Source organism: Somniosus microcephalus, chromosome 13, assembly GCF_052327205.1.
Source record: "Somniosus microcephalus isolate GS21.2 chromosome 13, FLI_Smic_1.0, whole genome shotgun sequence".
Classification (NCBI taxonomy): Eukaryota; Metazoa; Chordata; class Chondrichthyes; order Squaliformes; family Somniosidae; genus Somniosus; species Somniosus microcephalus.
The window spans coordinates 154,616,696-154,639,463 of record NC_140999.1 but is presented as its reverse complement, the minus strand read 5'-3'; the positions used below and the strand labels follow the sequence as shown (position 1 = coordinate 154,639,463).

Here is a 22,768-nt window from a genome sequence, read left to right as displayed (position 1 = left end):
GATAGACCGTTGGTCCCATCATTCACTAAGGTCCCAGTTGCCCCGTTCTCCGCTTGCACTTCCAGGAACTTGCAGGGTAGTTTTCTTTTTCAAGTTGAATGGTTAAAAGTGTAATAGGGCAATGCTGTGAGATGCCCTGCTCCAGCAACATCTGGGCCATAATGTCCAGATGCTGTTAGCCTCCCAGTTGCCAGCCGGAAACCGCTTGACTGTCCATCCTCCTCGAGTGTGCTGGCAGGGCAGTGGGGCTGGCGGGGTGGGGTGGTGGGAAGCCAGACAAATAGGAGAAAATTACCTCCAAAAAAGGACCAGATAAAATATTCACTGGTTTCTTGCATTTTTGTGGAATCATAATTTGTTATAATTTTTTGTGATTATACCCTACAAGTAAGTGTATTCTGAAAGCCACAGGTATGCAGTACTCTAGTTAAATGCAGTTGGCAGCAGAGTTAAATGGTCTTTACAGATTTGACACTCTGCCACTGCTTGCTAAGGGGTGTGAATATTCATTTCACCTGCTACCAGTTTGGCCCCACGAGCCGGGCCACCCCTTGTAACAAGTTGGCAGTTGTAAGTGTTAAAATTCTTTATTCCCTTCTTGTGCTGTACAGATAGGCAGTTGAACACTCCCAGGCTTCAGACAATACAGAACCATTCCTGTCATTGAGAAGGTTTGCGGGAGAGGCCAGGATAACTTTTCACATTTCCCCCCCCCCCCACCCTTTTCACTTCTGGTTAGGAACCTCTCTGAGACGGCATGCCTGACATCTGGAAATTGTTATGGGTGTGAACTAGCAGAAGAGACCATTTTGCTAACTTTGTGCAGCTTTTTAAGAAGTGTTTCTGTGTTTTGCAGAGGCACTTGTATCTACCAGCTATTAAAAAGCTGGAACTTTTAGCCTTGTTCAGGATGACCAGGAGCATACTGCTCTTTTTTTTTTTTAAAGTGTGCATGTAGGGAGTTTTACTGTGTTCCAGCTACTTCAGTAATAAATCAACTTAGGACATTAGTAATCATTGTGCATCTGGAGTGAAGGGAGGAATACTTTCAATTGCAGTCCAGTTCTGCAGTGTCTTTTTAATGGATTATTGCAAACGTGTGAAACAAAAATTTCTAAGAACGAGTCTTTCTTTGCTTTTCTAATATGACATGCTCAAAGTGGAGGTATCCTTTGAAGATCATTGGTCAAAATTAACGGTAAATATATGAATGTCTTTGTGACTATAGTTTTCGAAGAAATTTTGAATTCTTCAGTGAATAGATATTATCATTCTGATTAACTCCCTCCAAATTACCAATGTATCTTTTTTTAAACAATTTACTGAGGAGACACTGACCTCCTATTCATGAGAAGAGCTGCTTGTGGGTACTTCTGAAAAACTGAATGTCTACTGTTTAAAAATAAACTTTGCCTCAGAAACCAAAATGTAAGTCAGCTGTTGTATCCGAAATCATTTACAACTATGGTACTAGCCATAAACAAGTGAACTTTAGATAATTGCCTCCAGACCTGTTTCTTTGTCCTCCTAACTTCCTTTGCAAGTATTCATAGCTCAAGATTTGCTATTTTGAAACATCAGCAGAGACCCATGCCATTTCTGTTGAGGTTATTGTTTGTAACAAAGAAAGAGCACTTGCTAAACTTAGACTTGCAATCACAAGCAAAGGAAATCTCTCTAGGTGTAAAAATGTCATTTTGTTGCTAGGGCGACTGCCAGACCAGGGAGGAAGCGATCACACTCGGTGTTGGACTGTGTAATAATGGCTTCATGCATCACGGTAATCAATCAAAGAAACAAAAAAAATCTTTCTTCAAATGCATTTTCAATGTCTATCATAATTAAGTTGACAGTCAGTACTTAAGGTGTCCTGCAGTACCCTTTGTTCTTTGTAGACTTTTAAATTTATGTTTCATAATTTGCTCACTGCAACAAACATGCCCCCCACCCCCCCCAAAAAAAGCTAGTTGAATCACACCAGTCACAGATTTCACTATCTCAGTTGACCTTCCCAGTTGTGTTGAAGAACTAGGGGGTGGGGGGCCAGGTCGGGGGTGTGGGGGAGGTGGTGGTGGTGGTGGGGCGGGTGGGTGTTGGCTTTGTGCAGTTTCCTTCCCCTCTTCCTCCTAAAGGTGGTTAATTATCTTCTTAGAAATGTTCAACCCAAACAGTCAGTCAGGAGCTCATGAAACATACCACTGCCTTTGAAAGCTTTCATTGAAACCCACAATTACAGGGTGAGCATTGAGTAACTCTTTGTTACTGGCATTGCTTATGCCCATTTCCGTTTTTTTATGACCGTGCATAGAAACAGCGAGGTTATTCTATCCACTAACTTGGCTGGGAAGTTAAACTAATTCTTTGCACACTTTTGGTTAATAAATTGGAGCAGAGTCTCGTGATATTGTATGATTTTTGTGTTTGTGAAGTCTGCCAATAGGGTTTATCTCAAATTGTGCACATTTGTCAAACAATCTACAATGTGTCCCCTTTTCTCTCCTGAACTACAGCAGTGATGATGCTCTGTTAAGCTTTGTGGTTTGGCAACCTTTTGTAATATTCCTGCATGTGCATTGCTGCCACTTAGTCATTCCTTTTGCACTGGGATAATGGCACTGCGCACAGTACCAACCCGGTCACACCATAATCCTGCAAGCAATGTGATATACGTTGGTAATCATATCAAATGTTATTGGCAACATGGCTGCACCCTCTGACTCTCACTCCCCCGACTCAGACCAAAAATTGACCTGAAGTGAAGATCAACATTGGCCAACTGGAAGGAAAACTGCATATTTCAAATCCTAGAGTAGATTATGTTACTCACGAATTATTGATGCTTCTAGATTGTAAACAATTGCCATTCCCCACATTTTTGTGGTTAGAAATTTTATTTCATGTTGGCAAAGGACTAGCTATGTAGGGGTGAATTCAGATGTCGAGTCAAAAGGGGAAAAAAAGTTCACTTTTACGCTTGAAATGAACCAAAATGTCTGCTTTTTAGGGCTTTTTTCCATTACATTTCATTTTATTGCTGTACTTCACTGAATTACATGAAGGTAAACCTATTTACGGTGAACTATTTGACTTGTTTATAATGGGTGTTAGATTTCTGTTGGTTTTGTTTCATGGTAATATTTTGAATTAGTTGCAAAATTAGTTGTAGAAGCCGATATAAAAGTGATTTAATTACAACTCTCTGGTTATAATGGCAATTTTATGAGGCTGTCTTTTTTAGACTAAGTAGTAATGTACTGACTCCTTTTGTATTAGAAAAAGGCATATTAGAAAAAGGCATATGTTATTGTTCAGTTTAAATTTTTAATTTTAACAGTGCTAGAGAAAAGTGAATTCAAGGATGAATCCCAGTTCTTTCGCTTTTATGCTGATGAAGAAATGGAAGGGACCAGCTCCAAAAACAAACCGCTGCGGAATGACTTCAGATTGGTTGAAAACATCCTTGTTAAATCCCTTCTGGTAAGCGGATAAATGATTGTTTTTGCATTTGATATGGGAGACTTTTCCATGCTGTTATCCAAGTGTTGCAACTGATGGATTGGAGACTTGAACAAAATGCTTTACTCAGACTGATTAGGTCATTGCATGGGAAGTTAACCTTCTAAGTACTTGACACTTTTCTTGCAATTGTATACATTTTCAATTACAATTTTAAAAAACACATCGCTGTCCAGTGTTGTGAAAAAGGCACACAAGTTTGTAGCCTTTGTTGCTTTGGACTTGATGCCAAGCAAATGGACATGTAGTGTACATTCCTAATTGCTTTCATCTCTGCCTTGTGTTTAAATGAAGACTGCATCGTGAGTCCTCGTTCCCCACCCCCCCCCCTCCTCGGTTGTGAGTTTAGTTCTTTGATTATTTGTGTATATTTGTGTTCCCTCCTCACATTCTGCCACTCTGCAATGAAGAGACTAGGAAGAATATTTGCTCCTAAGCTCTGATCCAGATGCTGGGATTTCTATAAGGGTGATTTGAATAAATCTTTTTCCACATTTACTTTGTTGAAAAGAAATGCCTTGCCTCCAGTTGCATCTTCCACTCCATTTGGCTGGTTTCTGGTGATCCTGTTTTTAGGCAATTATTATGGTTATAAATCCAAGTGTAGTGAGTCAGTACACCGAAATGGTGCTGCAAGTGTATGAAGCTTTGCACAGCATGTGGGTCGTGGTACGGTTGAGGGAAAAGTGAAGAGAGGGTGTGATTGGAGGATAAAACTGACCTAATTAAGCAGGTTATTGGGTGGTCTTGATGCGATCTTGGCTGACTTTGAGGCAATTCCAAAAAACAATCTGGGAGGATGAATCTTAATCTGCAGTACAGCAGCTGAAGGTATCTCGGCCAACTTTAACATTGCTGAAGAACTGTTGAAATATATTTTTTTGGTGAGTGATTTGCTGCTAAATGTCACTGCTCACCTGAATTATGTTTTTGGCTGCAAATCTAAGACTTGGTGATATTTAAAGATTTTATGGTTTTTCAACATTCATGTTTGCCTCTTGGATTACCCTGGCACAGTATTGCTGTGCTTGATGTTGCATTCTCCCTTGCTTTGTCAAAATCTGTAGAGGCATACTTCAAGAGAAGGCCCAAGAAAAGTGAATATTTATTTCAAAAACTGCATTCGGTATTCAGCTTGTATTTTAAACTGTTCTCCTTTTTGAAGGCAATGATTGACTGACTGATGTTCAAGTAAAGTTCCACAGGATGATCTTCATGCCTGACTCGATGGGCTATTTGTGCTGAAATTCCATCTAAGTTGGATAATTTTCTCCCCCAGTATCTGCACATGTAGATACTTTTAATTCAGTGGATGGTGCTGGGGACCAGGACCACTGTCTTTTTTTTACTCCTCTATAGACTAGGGGTGATTCCATTTGTAGTGTCTCTACAGCAACCTTAGCTGAAATAAGCAGCTACTCGTGGATAACAGATTAAACCTGGGAATTTCCAAGTCTGTTTGGATCAGTACCATGCCATATGGTGTAATTGTCCATTGAGCCGACAGGAATTCCTGCATGATGTTTCAAATACAGAAGTAAGTCAGAGCAGGGCAAGCTTTTCTAGACCAAGAAATAGCATACATAATCCCATACGCCGTTACGGACAGATGTGCAGGAAGTTATGAATTCACCCACGGTGGAAAGCTGATGATTCAAATGGAAGCCCTGCTGCCTGAGGTTTTCCCCCCAGAAGCAAAGAAAGATGTTGCCCACTACCAACAAAATGGTTATCACAATCCCCAGTGGACAAATGGTTGGATTGGACTTGTGTACTTTGCTTTATTGGAGATGCAGTTAATTTGACTGCACCGGGTCTAAACTGGATCTGAATTTGGTAATCCATGAGACATTTGAATTGTGCTTCAGTAGTTTCATGTTTCACGGGCACTGAAAATATGAATGTAACATGCGAGGTTAGATAGGATTATTTGTAGTGGTATGTTTTTAAACTGTATTTAAGAGATCATTGCATATCAATGCCTAACATGATTTTTAGTTCAAAATTTAACCTTGCTGGTTTTGGGGGATGGAAGCATTTAGAGCATCTAACCAGATTCTAAATGTTGAAGTGGGGTTGGATTCCAGCTGTCCTGGCTTTGCTGATTAGTGATTTTTAGAGGAAGTAGAGGAGGAATGAAGAAATATTTGTGAACTGAAGACGTCATGCTGATGAGTGGTAGGTTTATAGCTAGGCCTCTTGCAATAGCTTAGTTGATAAAGGTTCAATGTGGAACTGAGCCATCAGACTGGGAAGAACTCTGGTTCAACCCCTGCTCTGTGCTAAAGTGACTGATAAGCTGGGTCGTGGTCGGGATGCTACAATTGGTCCCATACACTAAGGAAGGGAAATTTCAGCTAGGTTCCTGCTCCTGATCACTGTGCAGTAATTTCAATTGATCGAATGTTTGTTGAGAACAAGTTCATGCTTGGCCGTGAAATCCTTCACTAGTCAAATGGAGTGCTGATATTATTTAGGCTCACGCATGAATAAAGTCAATCGGGCAAGGCACTGGCAAAAATACTGGATGCCTGCTAAAATGTAGACCTCCATAGAATATTCCTTTCTAAGATCATTTAAAGGTTAACATAACTGTTTTCGCTTTTTAAAATTGAACTTAAAGTTTGGTTGACGCACCCTTATCATAAGTGCTCTGATTGGTGAGAGTTATTTGTCATGCTTTGAACACTGAATACAAATTCCGGAGACCCAGTCAGTTTTATAGTCCTGTTCTGAAACACTGTTTCAAACAGCCTCCTACAGATGTTCATATCAACATCCTGATATTGTCTTGGACTCTTATCATCTGACGGCAGTGGGCCTCCCTTTGTAGCCATACAAAGCTTTTCCATTTCTTTTGGCTGCTGAGAATTCTCCAAACAAAACTCTCTGGGTGTGGAGACTTCTTGGATAGGAGAGCAATTGGAAATGGGGCTATAACACTAAGACGCATTCTGTGATTGGCGCTTCTGTCTAACCAGCCTTCACACGAAGAGCACAGCCTCATGAAATACTCCTAATGTCTTACTTGCTTTGAAAGTATATAATTTTGAATGCTTTTTTATGTTGCAGGCAGCCCTGCCTGAATGCTGATTTATTTAGATTTCTTATATGTAGAATTCTGCTGATTTAAAATGTTGCCAGCACTTTTGGGGCGGTCCAACTATCTTAACAGCTTTTTGGAAGTGAAATCCTCCCACTTTTTCCTCATTGTTGCCTTGTCTCCTTTTCAAATATTCTGCTACATGAAAGCCTACTGAGGGATTGCCTTTAATTTGATTAACCTGCTGACACTGTGACTTCCAGAAATCATTCAGTGGCCTTTAACTTCCGTGTTTAAATGTGAGCAGAATGGTAGCTTCAGTATCTTTGTCTAAATCCAGGAAATTCCTTGCAATAGAAACATAGAAACATAGACGATAGGAGCAGGAGTCGGCCATTCGGCCCCTCGAGCCTGCTCCGCCATTCAATGAGATCATGGCTGATCATCCAAACTCCGTACCCTGTCCCTGCTTTCTCCTCATATCCCTCGATCCCTTTAGCCTTAAGAAATATATCCAACTCCTTCTTGAATATATTTGATGAATTGGCCTCTGTGATAAAAATGCTAACTTCTGGGAAGTTATGTCATCACTTCCTGTGAACTATGAACTGTGTACATACCTCACTTCCTGTCATGTCACTTCCTGTTGGACTGGTATAAATACTGGTCTGTTCAGTATTGTAAGAGGCTTCTACCAGAGGCATGGTAAAGACCTCTCTTGTATATAGTGTGTTTATAAGTTACTTAAAGCTTACTTTAAAGTTACTTGATGGTAAGTCTCCTTTTTCTTACATCAGCCTCTACTGCCTTCTGTGGTAGAGAATTCCACAGGTTCACCACTCTCTGGGTGAAGAAATTCCTCCTCATCTCAGTCCTAAATGGCTTACCCCTTATCTTTAGACTGTGACCCCTGGTTCTGGACTCCCCCGCCATCGGGAACATCCTTCCTGCATCTAGTCTGTCTAGTCCTGTTAAAATTTTATAAGTTTCAATGAGATAAATTCTATTTGATTACTACATGTCAAAATCTAGCTGTCCCCAATGTTTCAGAATTAATTTGATTCCTCTGCAGATATTGCCTTATGCTTATGCTTGTAACCAATATCCTAATTTATTTCAATTGCATGTGGCCTAATGAAAGTGTACTTGGACCGTTGCTAAAACTATGTGACGACGTGTTCAGAAGAAATTGAATTTACTTCTCAATGTCAGAACAGGGTATGGATTGACAAGTCGTTAAATGGGATTGATGGGGGAAGAGTCTCGTTTCCTGGGATAGCTGGTGGTTTGGTTTTTTAGTATATTCACACTTTTCTCAAGTGATGAAATGTGTCTGAGTGCACTAAACCAGCTCTGATTTTTATTTTAAAGAGCTTGGATCTAATTAGTAATTCTCAGCATTGTATTTGAACCAAACATGAATGCTGTCTTGAAAGTTTAAGCAACCATTTCAATTTATTTGAACTGAGATTTTCCTCCTCCATATTCTATGTTTTATTTTCTGCTGCTTCCTTTTTAAGATGAAAGCGAATAAAAGCCAAGGAGCTAAAATAAGGTCCATTGTCACAGTTAACTTAGATTTTAATTTTTATGTGAAACTATAAGGTTTTAAGCAACTCCACAATACATAGACTTATTGAAATCTACATTTTTGGCCATTGACAGTTACTTTGTGGCCGCTACATGATAAATAGTTTAATGCAATGATAACAATCTGGTTATGTTGCAGCTATGCTAGTGATGTCAAAGACTCTGAGTTTGCTAGGCTTTTAAATTTCAATCAATTATGGTTGGAACAATCTGAACTTTATTTCATTTGCCAAAGTCGTCATAGGCAGGCTTTGTAGCAGTGAGCGCAAAATGCTGGACAGAAAAGCCTAGATTTTCTAATCGGGAATATTTTAGCACCAGCAACAGCCCATTTATTTTTAACGGGTTGTCAGTGGTGTTAAACAGTGCCAATCAAAATCAAAGCTGTAGAGCGTCGAACAGAACAGTTTATTCATTGAAACGCAAGAGAAAGATTCAAGACCTGGAAGCATGTTAGAGCAAGGCCACGAAGCTGGTCCTTACTGTCAAAGGTTTGAGTTGTGTGAAAATGTTTAAAAAAACCAACTCTTCAGCATTGAGAGGGGCCTTACAGACTTATGTGAAGTACTAGGAGAAATAGTAAGCCTTTATCTGGAGCACTTTTTCAGTTTAAGCATGATTGCAGGACAAGGGAACATGGCTTCAAACTGGTTAAAGGCAAGTTCAGGATTGATGTCAGGAAGAGCATCACCCAAAGAGTCATTAATACCTGGAATCATCTCTGTATGGGCACTGGCTGTAAAAACTTTCATTCAGCAATCGGATGTTGTGATGGGAGACCCAAGGTTTTTATGGAAAGATAGGCTGAATGGCTGTCTTCTATGATCCATTGCTGCATCTCTTGATGGTTGGTATCACACAATGTTTGATTGCCCTCCATTACCTCCATCATCTTTTCTCCACCTGGGCTAGAAAAGGTTTAAACTGATAGGTTGCAACCTATCAGTTTTTGAATAGGTTTCAGTAATCGGTCTTTGTTACAAGTGATCCTTTACGTTATCCCTTCAACTGTGCACTATTCTGTTCACCTTCCAATGTTTCTGATTCTAATAAGTATTTGCAAAGGAAGGACAAAAAGGAAACTGGGAAAGGGCAAGGAAATAAGATTAGTGGAGCTGTAGTTGAAGAGCTAACGGCAGCACAGGTGAGATTAATTCTATGATCTACTAATGCTCTTTTGTTAATCACAGACTGGGGACCTTGCTTAATTGCCTTGTGTTTGTAGCATTAATAAATCATTATGGATGTTTTGTGTTTGTGAAGGAAAATGAGTAACTCACTGGCCCTAAATTAAAAACTTAGGAAGTCAAAAGGTGTAGTGGGGCGCTGTTGACTGAAGTTTTAGAAGTGTCTCACTTAGAAGTTGGCTTCCTCCATTATAGTATACTTCAGGTGATTTCTCCCATAGAACATTACAATAAATTAGTCTGAAGTTTGGAAAGAGGCATTCTCCCTCGGCGTGAAATGTAGTGATGATTAAATTTGATGGGGTAAAGAAAAACTCTGAGCAACCAGGAGTTTAAATCTAATTTCGGCGGAGGTATGAAACCGGTACTAGCGGATCGGCCGTCGGTTATTCACCCTGCCTGATTTTCCTTTCCATTGACTGCAGTGGACTGATCTTACCCCTAGGGAAAACGGCTCTTTTCAAACTTTAGAGCAAGTGTGTCTGAAAATGTAGTAAACCATTGTAATTTAAAAAAAGCTTGAATCTGATTAGAATTATTATATGAATTGTATTTAAACCAAACATGAATGCTCCTCGGTGGCAATCAACATGATTCCAAATTCAAGTGCTGAAACCTCACCAGTTTTGACGTTTGTACTGTTCTACAGTTGGATATATTTCCCCCTTCTCCCATTTAAATTGACTTGTTTGGGCTCAGGTGAGCTGTGGATTAGCATGCTGTGGGCAATGGTTTAATAATTAAAATGAAAGTTTTCAGATATTTCATATTGTCATAACAAACGTGGCATTTTTTCTTAAATTTTGTTTTCTTTTCCTAGATTTTCCCCGAAGATGAGAGCTACGGGTTTGAAATTGAGGAGAAAAATAAGACCATTGTAGTGAAATCTGTACAAAGTGGCTCTTCTGCCGAGGTAATTTCTCAGTTTTGCTCTGCTGCCCATATTGACATTCAGATCCAATGAACAGAACAGCCCCAGCGATCTGGACACCAAGTTACCTGCCACTGCACAAAAAAGACTTGCAATATTTGGCTTCCATGTAGCAGTAGAGCAAGAGTGGGAGAATTCAAGTGTTAACTAATTTTGGAACTTCCAGTTCAGCATAGGAGCATCTTAAAGGGTGATGGAGAGGCTGCAAGGTTTAGGGAGGGCATTCCAGTGCTTTAGGGCTTAGACTGCTGAAGGCACAGCCACCAATGGTGAGGCAAAGGAAGTTGGGGATGCACAAGAGCCAACTATTGGAGGAACACAGTTCTAAGACAGTTGTAGGGCTGGAGGAGGTTACAAAGATGGGGCGGGGCAAGGATTTGAAGACTCGGATGATGATTGTAAATTTGAGGCATTTGTGGATTCTGAGCCAATGCAGGTCAGCCAGCACCAGGGCAATGGGTGAACGGGATGGTGTGAGTTCCGATACAGGCAGCAGAGTTTTGGACGAGCTCAAGTTTCTGGAAGAATTGGAATAATTGCGTCTGGAGATAACCAAAGCATAGGCAAGGGATTCCGCAGCAGTTGGACAGATGACATTACACAGGTGGAAATGGGTGGTCTTGCAGCTTAATGATTCATATTCAGGTTTTTCTCACCAAGCGTTTGCTTGGTCTATTGAAGGCGCACACGTGTGAAAGACAGGAGTTCACATTTCAAGGGGATACTTTTGTAATGCCCCTGGTTTACACTATCGCAGCTATAGGGCAGTGTAAGTCAATTCCCATGAAAGCAAGATGACATTGAACCCAATACATATCTACAGCAGACCCAAATTTGTAACAAGAAGTTAATTTATTACAAAATAATGCAGTAGATCTAGATAAAGAAAAGCTCTCAGTAGTGATCAAAGCCAACAGCAGCTCATTTTAATGTCTTTATATAAAAAAAAAACAATTTTAAGCCAGAGGAACTGCTAGATTAATGAATGAATTCCAAACTCCAGACCCATTAAGTATACTTATAATTGATACACACATATTGGTGGGCTGTTATCTTCTAAGATGAAAACTACTGCATGGCCAAATTAGGGTCATAGTGAAAGCCAATGAGTTTGCTATGGCTTGCTAATATTTTGAACAGGTTTGAAAGCTACAGTTTGGTTTGCATATTTGATACTGTTAGAAAAACCTAATTATAAAAGTTTTATTTGGCTCCATAATCATATTTGATATCCCTGGTCATGTGAATTTCTTCTTCTGCAAGATGATACATTTGCAATCACATAATGTCATAGGCAATTTACGGTAACTGACAGCTACTATAATTTGCCTGGTGGGGTTTGTAGATTGAGAGATTATGGTACCAGAGATCTTGGAACCAGAATACTGTATTAAAACTGTAGTTCAAATCTACACAAGAATTTACGGTTAAGCCTCCAAGATCTTTTCAAATGTAGAAATGCAGCTACATCAGCGTCCAACAATTTCTTTCAAGCGCCTTCCTTCATTTGACAATGGGATTGCCCAACACCAGCATAGCAGCAGCATTTCCACAGCAAAGCATTAATATGAATAGATTAGTTTAACGCGTGTGTGTGTTTCCCCAGTAATAACCTACCAGTTTTAGACTTCATACAATATAAATGAAAAATAATTTCATGCTTCTCTAATTTAAAAATATTTATACATTTATGCAAATTCTTTCACGGATTCAGTACAGCCCAAAGCATACTTGAAAAGTCTGAGCTGTGCCGATTTGTGGTTTGAGAAAGATTTTGGGTAAACTAGATCCTCGTGGTGATGGTTGTGGTGGATCTGTTTTGTGGGGATTAATGGTCGAAATCAAACAGTAGTTATTTTGACATAACGTCAGTTTATTTTATGCTTCTTCTCCGACCTTCCCCCCCCCCCCCCCCCCCCTTTTGTTTATATAGTTCTTTTAAAGCATCTCTTGGATGTCTATATTTTGCAAACCAACCTCACTTATACCTGAGAAACCACCAATTTTATTTTTGTCAACTTCCAATTAGAATTTATATTTCCTGTGGATAACCAATTACTTAAGCCTGCCATTGAAAATTCTCAAAGACCCATTGTTTAAATGCATCACATAACGAAGCAGATAGACACTAGAACTGTATATACACAGAAATACACTCTCTGGAAATCTGCAGGTGTCTTTGCAAATGAATGTTTTGCTCATTAAACCTATCTTGGAGAAGTTGAGTGTTAAATTTGTTGAGTTGCTTTCAAAGCTGCACTTGTAGACGTGGTGAGCACAGCTCACAGGAGACTAGAATACTAAGCACAGATTGCCAGTCTGGTAATAAATGACAGAACCTTTAAGGATGCTGGTCACAGTGTCTCAACTGCATTATCATGCAACAGGCTTGTGTAAAAGCTGAGCAGATGTGCTTGATGTAAACCAGGATATCAGTTATTTAAGAACAGGAAAAAAAAACCAAATTTAATTAAAACTACATGTTTGCTGTACAAATTTTCCATATTGATGTATTGTTGGATTTCAATGGAAAGGTTTGCTTTGAATGAAGGGGTCATGGACTTGTTTACTGTGTAATTTGGCCCCAGCCTACTGTAGTTAAAGCCATCCAACTCAAATTGTATAGTCTTCCCCTCATACAATGCACATTACCTACAATATCTGCATTTGCTTATCCTCTATTATGGAGCTGGTTACCATGAAAGCAGTTCTGATTTTTATATATAGCCTGGTTTTTATTAGTGTTCATACTGTGGGCTGAACTTCGACCGTTTTTGAAAATCTGACTCTCTTCATTTGTACTATAGATGGCAGGTCTTCAGGTTGGAAGAAAGATTTATTCTATCAATGAGGATTTGGTTTTCCTTCGACCACTTCTGGAAGTGGAGACTATTCTAAATCAGTTCCATTGCAGTCGGAGGCCACTGAGGGTGCTGGTTGCAACAAAACCCAAAGAGTGAGTCATCTCATGTGACCAACTAAAGAAGTTTGTGCAAAACTGTAATATTCTTGTAATCACATCACATCCATTTCTGTAAGCTGCTTGGCATTTGAAAGGGGTTATCTAGTTTCAAATTATATAATCACAACCAATGCATTTCAAGTGTCCTCACTCCGGTTGCATTGGTCATAAACCTATGTGGATTTTGGGGTGTTGGTGTTGCAGATTGGAACATTTCTACAGCTACTTTTGCCATTCGCAACTTCTTGATCATTTGTAGTTTATATTGAGAGTAAAGCTATCTCAACTATGTTATATTTTAACCTTGGCGGAACACCTCCTTTCAGTCCGCAAGTGTGACCCCGAGCTTCGAGGCGCCTGTCACTTTAATTCTCCATCCCACTTTGACCTCTCTCCTCAGCCTCCTACGCTGTTCTAATGAAGCTCGAGGAACAGCACCTCAACATTGAGTTCAAGAATTTCAGATCATAACCTTTGCCTCCATTTTTGAAGGACGGCAGCTGTTGATGATTCTGATATTCCCATTTACACCACCCAGACCCATCTTCTGCTTTTTTACTTGTCCCATTACCATTTCCTTTCACCTTGCACCATCATCCCTTTTGTCGTTTAATCTTTTTGCTTGTCATTTAACCTCCCCCCTCCCCCCTCCCCCTCCCCTGCTTAAAACCTGTTACATGTCTAACTTTTTCCAGTTCTGATGAAAGGTCATCAACCTAAAACGTTAACTCTTTCTTTCTCCACAGATGCTGCCTGACCTGAATATTTCCAGCATTTTGTGTTTTTATTCCCAATTGTGCTGGTGTGACTCTTTTCACTTCACTTCCTACATCTGCCATCGTTATGGTCTGATTGACACCATTAACTTAATGCTTGTCCAAACTGATTTTCACTTCAGACCCTTGTAAAGAATAATTTCATCCCATCAGCTGGGTTCTGGATTCAAACCCAGGTCCCAAGTTCAAAGGACAGTATAGTAACTCATTGCACCTTCTATTAGCCATCAAAGTTCCTTTGTCGTTTTTTAGAATTCTTCTTAGCCATACCCATATAAATCAGAGGCTTCTAATATTTCTATGATGAGGTCCTCCTCCAAGTATTGGGCTGGAATTTGCGGTTGGAGGCATACCTCTGGAGTATGCCTCCGACCCGAAAAAAAAAATCAAAAAAATCCAAACCTACCTGCTGATTCCCGGGCTTCGGAGACTTCGGGTCCTGGGCCTGCAGGCATACACCTACGTAAAGGCCCAGGGATGCAGGCGGTTCGACAGGGTCCCTGGGATCACATGGGGTCAGGTCCTCCTATCAGAAAGGAGGATTCCTCAAATGGGGATTCCATATACGATCGGAATCCCCATAAGCATGAACCCAATCCCTAAATAATTTACACAACTGGAATAAAAATAAATGTTCCCATTTTCAAATTTAATTGAAAGTCCCTTTAATGAAGCATTTAAAATAAAAATGTAATTTTTTGAAAAATAATTTTCAACATTTTAATTTGGGCCAAAATTTACATAAACTAATTATAAATGTTTGTGGATGTTATTTTAGTTTTAAAAGTTTTATTTAACATTTAAGAAAGGAGGGAGAGAGAAAACGGGGAACTACAGACCAGTTAGCCTGCCATCAGTAGTAGGGAAAATGCTAGAATCTATTATTAAGGAAGTGGTAGCAGGGTACTTAGAAAATAATAATAGTATTGGGCAGAGTCAACACGGATTTGTGAAAGGGAAATCGTGTTTGACAAATCTTGGAGTTTTTTGAGGTTGTAACTAGCAGAATAAATAAGGGGGAACCAGTGGATGTGGTGTATTTGGATTTTCAGAAGGCATTCAATAAGGTGCCACACAAGAGGTTATTAAACAAAATTAGGGCTCATAGGATTGGGGGTAATATAATGCATGGACTGAGGATTGATTAACGGACAAAACACAGAGAGTAGGAATAAACTTGTCATTTTCGGGTTGGCAGGCTGTAACTAGTGGGGTAGCGCAAGGATCAGTGCTTGGGCCTCAGCTATTCACAATCTATATCAATGATTTGAATGAGGGGACCAAATGTAATATATCCAAATTTGCTGATGATACAAAGCTAGGTGGGAATATAAGTTGTGAGGAGGATGCAAAGAGGCTTTAAGGGGATATAGACAGGCTAAGTGAGTGGCGAAAATAGAATATAATGTGGAGAAATGTGAAGTTACTCACTTTGGTAGGAAAAATAGAAAAGTAGAGATTGGGAAATGTTGGTGCTCAGAGGGACCTGGGTATCCTTGTACACAAATCACTGAAAGTTAACATGCAGGTACAGCTAGCAATTAAGAAAGCAAATGGTATGTTGGCCTTTTTTATTAGAGGATTTGAGTACAAGCGTAAAGATGTCTTACTGCAATTATGTAGGGACCTGGTGAGACCACACCTAGAGTATTGTGTACAGTTTTGGTTTCCTTACCTAAGGAGGGATATGCTTGCCATAGAGGGAGTGCAATGAAGGTTCACCAGACTGACTCCTGGGATGGGGGGATTGTCCTATGAGGAGAGATTGAGTAGACTAGGCCTATATTCTCTGGAGTTTAGAAGAATGAGAGGTGATCTCATTGAAACATGCAAAATTCTTACAGGGCTTGACCGGGTAGATGCAGGGAGGATGTTTCCCTTGGTTGGGGAATCTAGAACCAGAGGTCACAGTCTCGGAATAAGGGGTCGGCCATTTAAGACTGAGATGAGGAGAAATGTTTTCATTGAGAGGGTGGTGAATCTTTGGAATTCTCTACCCCAGGGGGCTGTGGAGGCTCAGTCATTTGAATATATTCAAGACAGAGATCGATAGATTTTTGGAAATTAAGGGAAATGGGGATAGTGGCAGAAAGTGGCGTTGAGGAAGAAGATCAGCCATGATCTTATTGAACGGCGGAGCAGGCTCGAGGTGCCGAATGGCCTACTCCTGCTCCTATTTCTTAAGTTCTTATTTATATTAACCCTTGTGCTTTTACCAGGCGTAAGGGTTTCATGGGCAGTGGTTGGGCAAATAGCCCAACTCTGCACCAGCATAAGTGTTTTTGGGTTGCAGGCAGACGATCTGTCAAGGCGAACCTTGACGGATTGCAAGTTCCGGGTTTTCGTGCGTGCGGAAACTTGGAATTTGTGGGGCCTTTTACAAGGCTTGCGACCATCTGCGCCACAAAATCCGGGCTATTGACAAACTATTGGAGACCACCTCTCCTAACCTCTGAAAGAGAAGGAGAACAGCCTTTTCATTGCGCACATAGTTTTAAAAAAATTACTATAGGGCAACAAAAGCAACATTCAGTCAGATCCGATGACTTCACTGAACCTCTCGAGTCCAGGGATCCCAGGTTGAAAACAGTTGAATGTGTCAAAGTCTGGAGCTCTTATGGGTTATTGGGAGAGGATATTACAGATAAATTATTTAGATACAGTTATGAGGAAATGTATCTAAGTTTTATGCTGTTAGCAAATTGGGGGCATGGCCAACTGAAGAGTGTGGTGAATATCACAAAATTGGATGCTTGGAGCACATGCCTGTTAAGGAACCCACCTGATTTTCCTCCACTTAACTCATTTAGATACTGTGAGGAAGTTGGAAACATTGAGCTAAAGGTGCATTATGTTCCTTTGTGGTTTTGTTCTAGTGCAAATGCTGACCGTAAGAGAACTAAATATGCTTCTGCTTTGTGATGTTTATGCAGTGAACATTCTCTTGGTGACATGACAATTGATGTAATTGTTTTTAAGCTTTTTAACACACCTCCAGCAGTATGCTTTCCCTCTGAAAGTAGGCGTAATGAAATCCTATTAAGTAATAAAAAAATCCATTTGTGTTTGAAGTTTAATGTAATGTTCTGACGGCAGTATGTAAACCACGAGTTGTTCACATTCAGTTCTAGCCTGCCAAAAAGACAAATCGGCTGCCTGCATTAGACCAAATGGATTTTAAAGTCTAGATTTATGAACAAACCGAAGCAATCAAATCTGAAAAAACTTGGTGCTTAAATGAACTGTAACCATGTGACCATAATTAATGTGTTCTGCAGAGCTTCTGCAGCAATGCATCTCAAAGTCACATACAAAATAGTCATGGCCTTTGGCTGTTTTGTGCTTTTAATGTTCTGGGTTTCATTGCTTGAACCTGTTTAAAAGTTGTCCAGTGTTGATGCACCTTTTAGTCCTTTTGGCCAGAAGGAACCATTGTTGAAAGGTGGTAAATTCTTTTTGACATGTTTTTGCTTGCACATGAAATTGTTTTCGCAAAAGTCCTCAGGAAACAGAAGGAGATAATTTTTCTCCAATGTCCGCAAATAATGCAATGAGGCGTTTTGATACAACATCTGTTGTCTCGCAAACTGGCTTGCTAACTTTTTCTTCTGGAAGATAGTGGACCTTTTTTAAATTCCAGCTTTAGCTTCACCATTCCTGTTCATCTGATTTCATCTTGTGGTATCATCACTTAAACTGTTGCCATTAGTACATTATTCCACACTGTAAAGTAGTTTGTTCAGAGTTGGTGCTTGCAATGTTTCTTGGGCAGTTAGATGCTATGATGCACTTTAAACAGTCTGAATGTTGAAACCTCATGTGTTGTGACTAAGCTTATGTGGAATTGGAAACCTTCAATTACTTTTTAATGAGCTGCTGTTCATGGCTCAAATCTTTTGATTGATCCAAGTCTGATTGCAGCATTTATTTCTGTTTGAATTCTCGTGGCAATGTTGTCGGAAAGTTCTCAAAGAGGCACTTTGTAACCAGAGTTATGACCAGCCTAGGAACGTTATAATGTTCTAGTGATAAATAGAAAGTTGCGATTAGCTAGTTGAGTGTAGCTATCCAACCTTTATCTTGTATTGTTGATGCAGGATAATCAAAGTTCCCGACTCCTCAGAAGGACTGAGCTTCCAGATCCGTGGCGCTGCCCCTCCATTTGTTCATGCAGTTCTGAAAGGTAAGACCGTCATGTTGGCACAAAGATGGGAATTGGTATTGGATTCTACAGATCTGATGTAAACATTGTCATAATTGCAATATTAACTATTAGAAATGTTGACAGGCCATTGATGATATGCATTATCTAATTTTATACAAAGCTAACAGATATTTACAGAATACACACTTGAACAGTGCCAAATGCATCTTAAATGTTTGAGCTGTCAAATGAAGAAAATTTGTCAAGTGTTTTCATTTTTTCTGAGGTTTATTAGAAAGAGATTTTGTTCAACATTTCCATTGCCAGCAATGTTTCAAAATCACACTTTTTCTGAGCAGTTCTATGAAAATTAATTCATTTTTCTCCCATTGCACGTGGTATGTCATCCTCTCACCAAACGGATGCAATTCTGAACAGACTTTGAGCAAGAGTTCCACAGGCTATGTGTTTGGGTGGGAGTTTGTATGTGTGTGGGGTGTTTGGGTGGGAGTTTGTATGTGTGTGGGGGTATGACAGAGGGCATCTGGTGATTGACTTGCTTTTCTCCCCCCTTTTTCTTTGTCTCTCTCTTTCACACTCAAACTCTACTTCCTGTTCTATACCGAGAACTCAGACAGGGGAAGAACCCAAGTCCTCCCACTGTGTGTCAACATGCCAATGTGCTGCTTTACTGGATCACTAATTCCCATCCTTTTTCCCCAGTTTCTCTGTTTTCCAAACAGGATCCTGGAAACATAGGACTATACTTAACTTGTGTTCCTTCCAAATGTCTCTGATTTTGAAAGCATTGCATTTAAATTGCTGCTATAATTCTTGCATTTCATTTTTGTTTGCTTTTTCCTCCCCCTTCCAAGAACGTGGGATCACATGAGGACAGGCAGAGAAAACCGAATTCTAACACTGATTGCCTTCAGTCAACCGCTAAGAAATGCACGGGAACAGGCTATTCACTAACTTTGCGCCTTGCGTATACATTTTTCTTCCTCTGTTTTTTCTCGCCCCCCCCCCCCCCCCCTCCGGCCATGGTATGTTTAAGGTCAGAAATTTGTCAAGTGGCCAATCGTCTTGCAAACCCAGGTCCTATAACAGAACATGTTGATTTATATCAACACACTGCCACTTTCACACAATCCACACTAGATACAAGTTCCAACATGATTTAGAACATTTTTCCACCAGCGTTCTAGTATTACTTCAATTATCCTTCATTCAGGGCTTCAATAAAAAGCTGAAAATGCAGCTTTTACAGTTCTACTATTACGGTAACCTTAACTTTCAAACGCTTGCATGGCGACCTGCAATTTAACTTTCTTTGAACAATAAAAAAAAAAGTTTGAACTTGCAGAGAAATGGCATAATTGTAAGCAGGTGAGTAGGAGGTGCTGGGATATTATTACTGGGAAAATGAAAGATGGTTCAGAAGTAGCAGAAACATTGGTGGGTGTTGCAAGTTTTTTGTTTGAACAAATTTTTGATGTGTTCCCTTTTTGATTAATGATGGGCTAGGTTGTTAGACCTTGCTGCTTTCTTCAGATGTATTTCTGACTCGGGGTGGCGGGAGGGGGAAATCAGAGTTCAAATCAATGTAGTTTCTTACCCCAAGTTTCTTGAACCATGGTTAATGTTCACGTTTGTCACTTCAGATAGTTTTTAAATGTGATTCATTTTAACTTTTAAGATGACTATATTCTGAATGAGAAGACTGTTTAAATAAATGTTTTGGCAATGTAGGTCTATATTGCTGCCACTATGAAGTTATAGTGAATAGATGACAGAGCTGAAGTTGCAAGTTCTTGTTTAAAATCTCCAGCAAGGTTTTGAGTTGACGTATGCGGTCTGCTCCAGATAAACATGTACCTGATCCAAATGTAAACTGTGATTTAAAGCATGAAATTGTAAGGTACCCAATAATTTCCTGTTCACTTGTTGCATCTCTACTTTCTAATCCAGTATTGGTACTTGTCTACTCAGTTCTGATGTAGACATAAAACTGTTCAAATTATTCATTTTTCCAATGGACAAGACTTCACGTTGCCAACTGCGGGGTAATTCCATCTATAGATTACAATTCTGCTTGATTTTAAATTTGCTTGTCTTATTAGGTTTGGTAGAGAAACAGCCAAAGCTGCTTCATAGTGGAATAATCAGGGATAATTTAACGCTGTTCCAAAGGAGATATTAGGAGGGAGGAGGTCACAGAGGTGGTTTTATCAGGGCCTTAATAGGCAAGAGTGGTGTAGGAGTAGTCAGCACTCTTAACTCGTCAATGAGCCAAAGCGCCTTGGGATGTTTTTCTACATTAAAGGCACTATATAAATGCAAGTTGTTGTTGGTTATTACGTGAAACTTGGGGGTAGATTTTCATAAAGCTGTCGGGAAGGAGGCGGGACTACAACTTTCAGGTTTTAGTCCCACCTACATCGATGTTTGGCCAATCTACGCGATTTTCCCTTGATTGACCTTGTTGAGCCCGCCCAGTGGGCTCAGCAGGCCAATTAAGGGCCACCCGGCAACAGGTGACGTCACAGACTGAAATTTCATCTGTCAAGCACTGACGGTCTGACTTCTAACCTGAGTCCTTCTACACAGACTCAGTTAGAAGTCTCACCGGCAATGAAAGCTGAAGGCTGTCACTTTTGACAGCTCGCAGCCATTTTGCTTTCAGGGCCGGCTGAATGATGGACTCCCGAAACCTAGAGGAAGAAAGGCTGTTAAGGTAAGTACAGGTAATTTAAACTTCTTTAGACACACCAAACACACTTAACTTTGCACTCATGCACCCATCACTCACCTGAACACCGACATCGCGATCCCTCCAAGTCCTTCAACCCGGCGGCCCACCTGCTCTAACCTGGCTGGTTTGAAGCCGTTGGGAATCCCACACGACCCCCCTCAAAATAGGGATTAGGCTAAAAACTGTCTGTTAACAGGCAGTTAATTGGCACTAATCCCTTCCTGCCTCAGGTCGGCGGGTCCCAGTGCGGGGCGGGTACCCACCTCCCCTGAAACTTACGTGGAGGCAGATTTTGGGTGGGATGGTGTCGGGACCCCTGAATTCGGGATTCCCCCCCCCCCCCCCCCCCCACACGCCTGAACCCCCGCCTGACGGCTCCAGGAAAATCAACCCCTTGGTGTGGGAGTGCAAGTGATCCCTTTCAGAAGGAATGGCAAATTCGGAGGATTGAACTTGGAACACGAAAGCCTGCAGAATAGCAGTTATTAAGTCTACTGTTCAGGTGGCTTCACTCTCTTCTCACTGAACAAGTTAGCTGTTCACCACATCTGCCCCATCTACTGTTAAAGCACTAATTTACACCTTTACCGTTACATGTTTCCAGTGCTCTGCTTGCCAGTAGCCTTGCTTCCATCCTCCATAAATTGCAGGTCATCCAGAATGCCATGGTCCCATTTTCACCCATACAAATTCCCATCATCCCTGTCCTCACAAAGCTCCACTGGCTTCCTGTGTCCCAGAAATTCAACCTTAAGATCCTTTATTCTCAACATAAAATCCCTCCAAGGCTTTTCCCTTTCATGAGAATATAAGAATAGCAGCAGGATTCGGCCCTTTGAGCCTGCAGTAAGGTATTCAGTAAGATCATGGCTGATCTTCTATCTCAATTCCACCTTCCCGCACTATCCCCATATCCCTTGATTCCCTTAATATCCAAAAATCCATCGATCTCTGTCTTGAATATACACAACGTTTGGAATTCTCTACCCCAGAGGGCTGTGGATGCTCAAAGATTCATAACCCTTTGAATGCCGTCATCTCAGTCCTAAATGGCCAACCACTTATTCTGAGACTGTGACCCCTTGTTTTAGACTCCCCAGCCAGGGGAAACATCTTCCCTGCATCTACCCTGTCGAGCCATGTAAGAATTTTGTATGTTTCAATTAGATCACTTCTCATTTTTCTAAACTCCAGAGAATATAGGCCTAGTCTACTCAATCTCTCCTCATAGGACAGTTTCCCCCATCCCAGGAATCAGCCTGGTGAACCTTTGTTGCACTCGTTCTAAGGCAAGTATATCCTTCCTTAGGTAAGGAGACCAAAACTGTTCACAGTACTCCAGGTGTGGTCTCACCAAGGCCCTATATAATTGCAGTAAGACTTCTTTACTCTTAGGCTCCAATCCAATCCTCTCCAGATCCATTTTCCTTTCTTCCTACTGCTCTGGGTCTACTCGCTATCCAACAAACCATAAAGCACTGAAATGCTTCTATTTATAATGCGAACTATAGAAATGCAAGTTGTTGGAGGATGGAGGTCAGGGAACATAACATAAGAACATAAGAAATAGGAGTAGGCCAATCGGCCCCTCGAGCCTGCTCCGCCATTCAATAAGATCATGGCTGATCTGATCCTAACTGCCAATCCACTATCACAGAACCATCTCCTGAATCTAACAGAATTAGACACTCGAAATAGGAGCAGGATCAGGCTACATGGCCCCTGGGCCCGCTCCACTCCCCACAGGGCCATGACCGATCCGGACCTAGACTCATGTCCAAATTCCTGCCCGCTCCCCGTAACCCTTAATTCCCTTTACTTCTAGGAAACTGTCTATTTCTGTTTTAAATTTATGTAATGATGT

General features: G+C 40.6%; 1 protein-coding gene across 1 annotated transcript in view; it reads left to right on the top strand.

The window, feature by feature from the left end:
• Positions 1-22,768, top strand: part of prex1 (phosphatidylinositol-3,4,5-trisphosphate-dependent Rac exchange factor 1) — a 242,446-nt gene that overhangs the window by 145,524 nt on the left and 74,154 nt on the right. Inside the window, exons 15-19 of the mRNA XM_086005396.1 lie at positions 1,708-1,780; positions 3,335-3,477; positions 10,157-10,249; positions 13,075-13,223; positions 18,103-18,188. Coding sequence (XP_085861522.1) covers positions 1,708-1,780; positions 3,335-3,477; positions 10,157-10,249; positions 13,075-13,223; positions 18,103-18,188 — 544 coding nt within the window. The remainder of the gene's footprint in view (positions 1-1,707; positions 1,781-3,334; positions 3,478-10,156; positions 10,250-13,074; positions 13,224-18,102; positions 18,189-22,768) is intronic.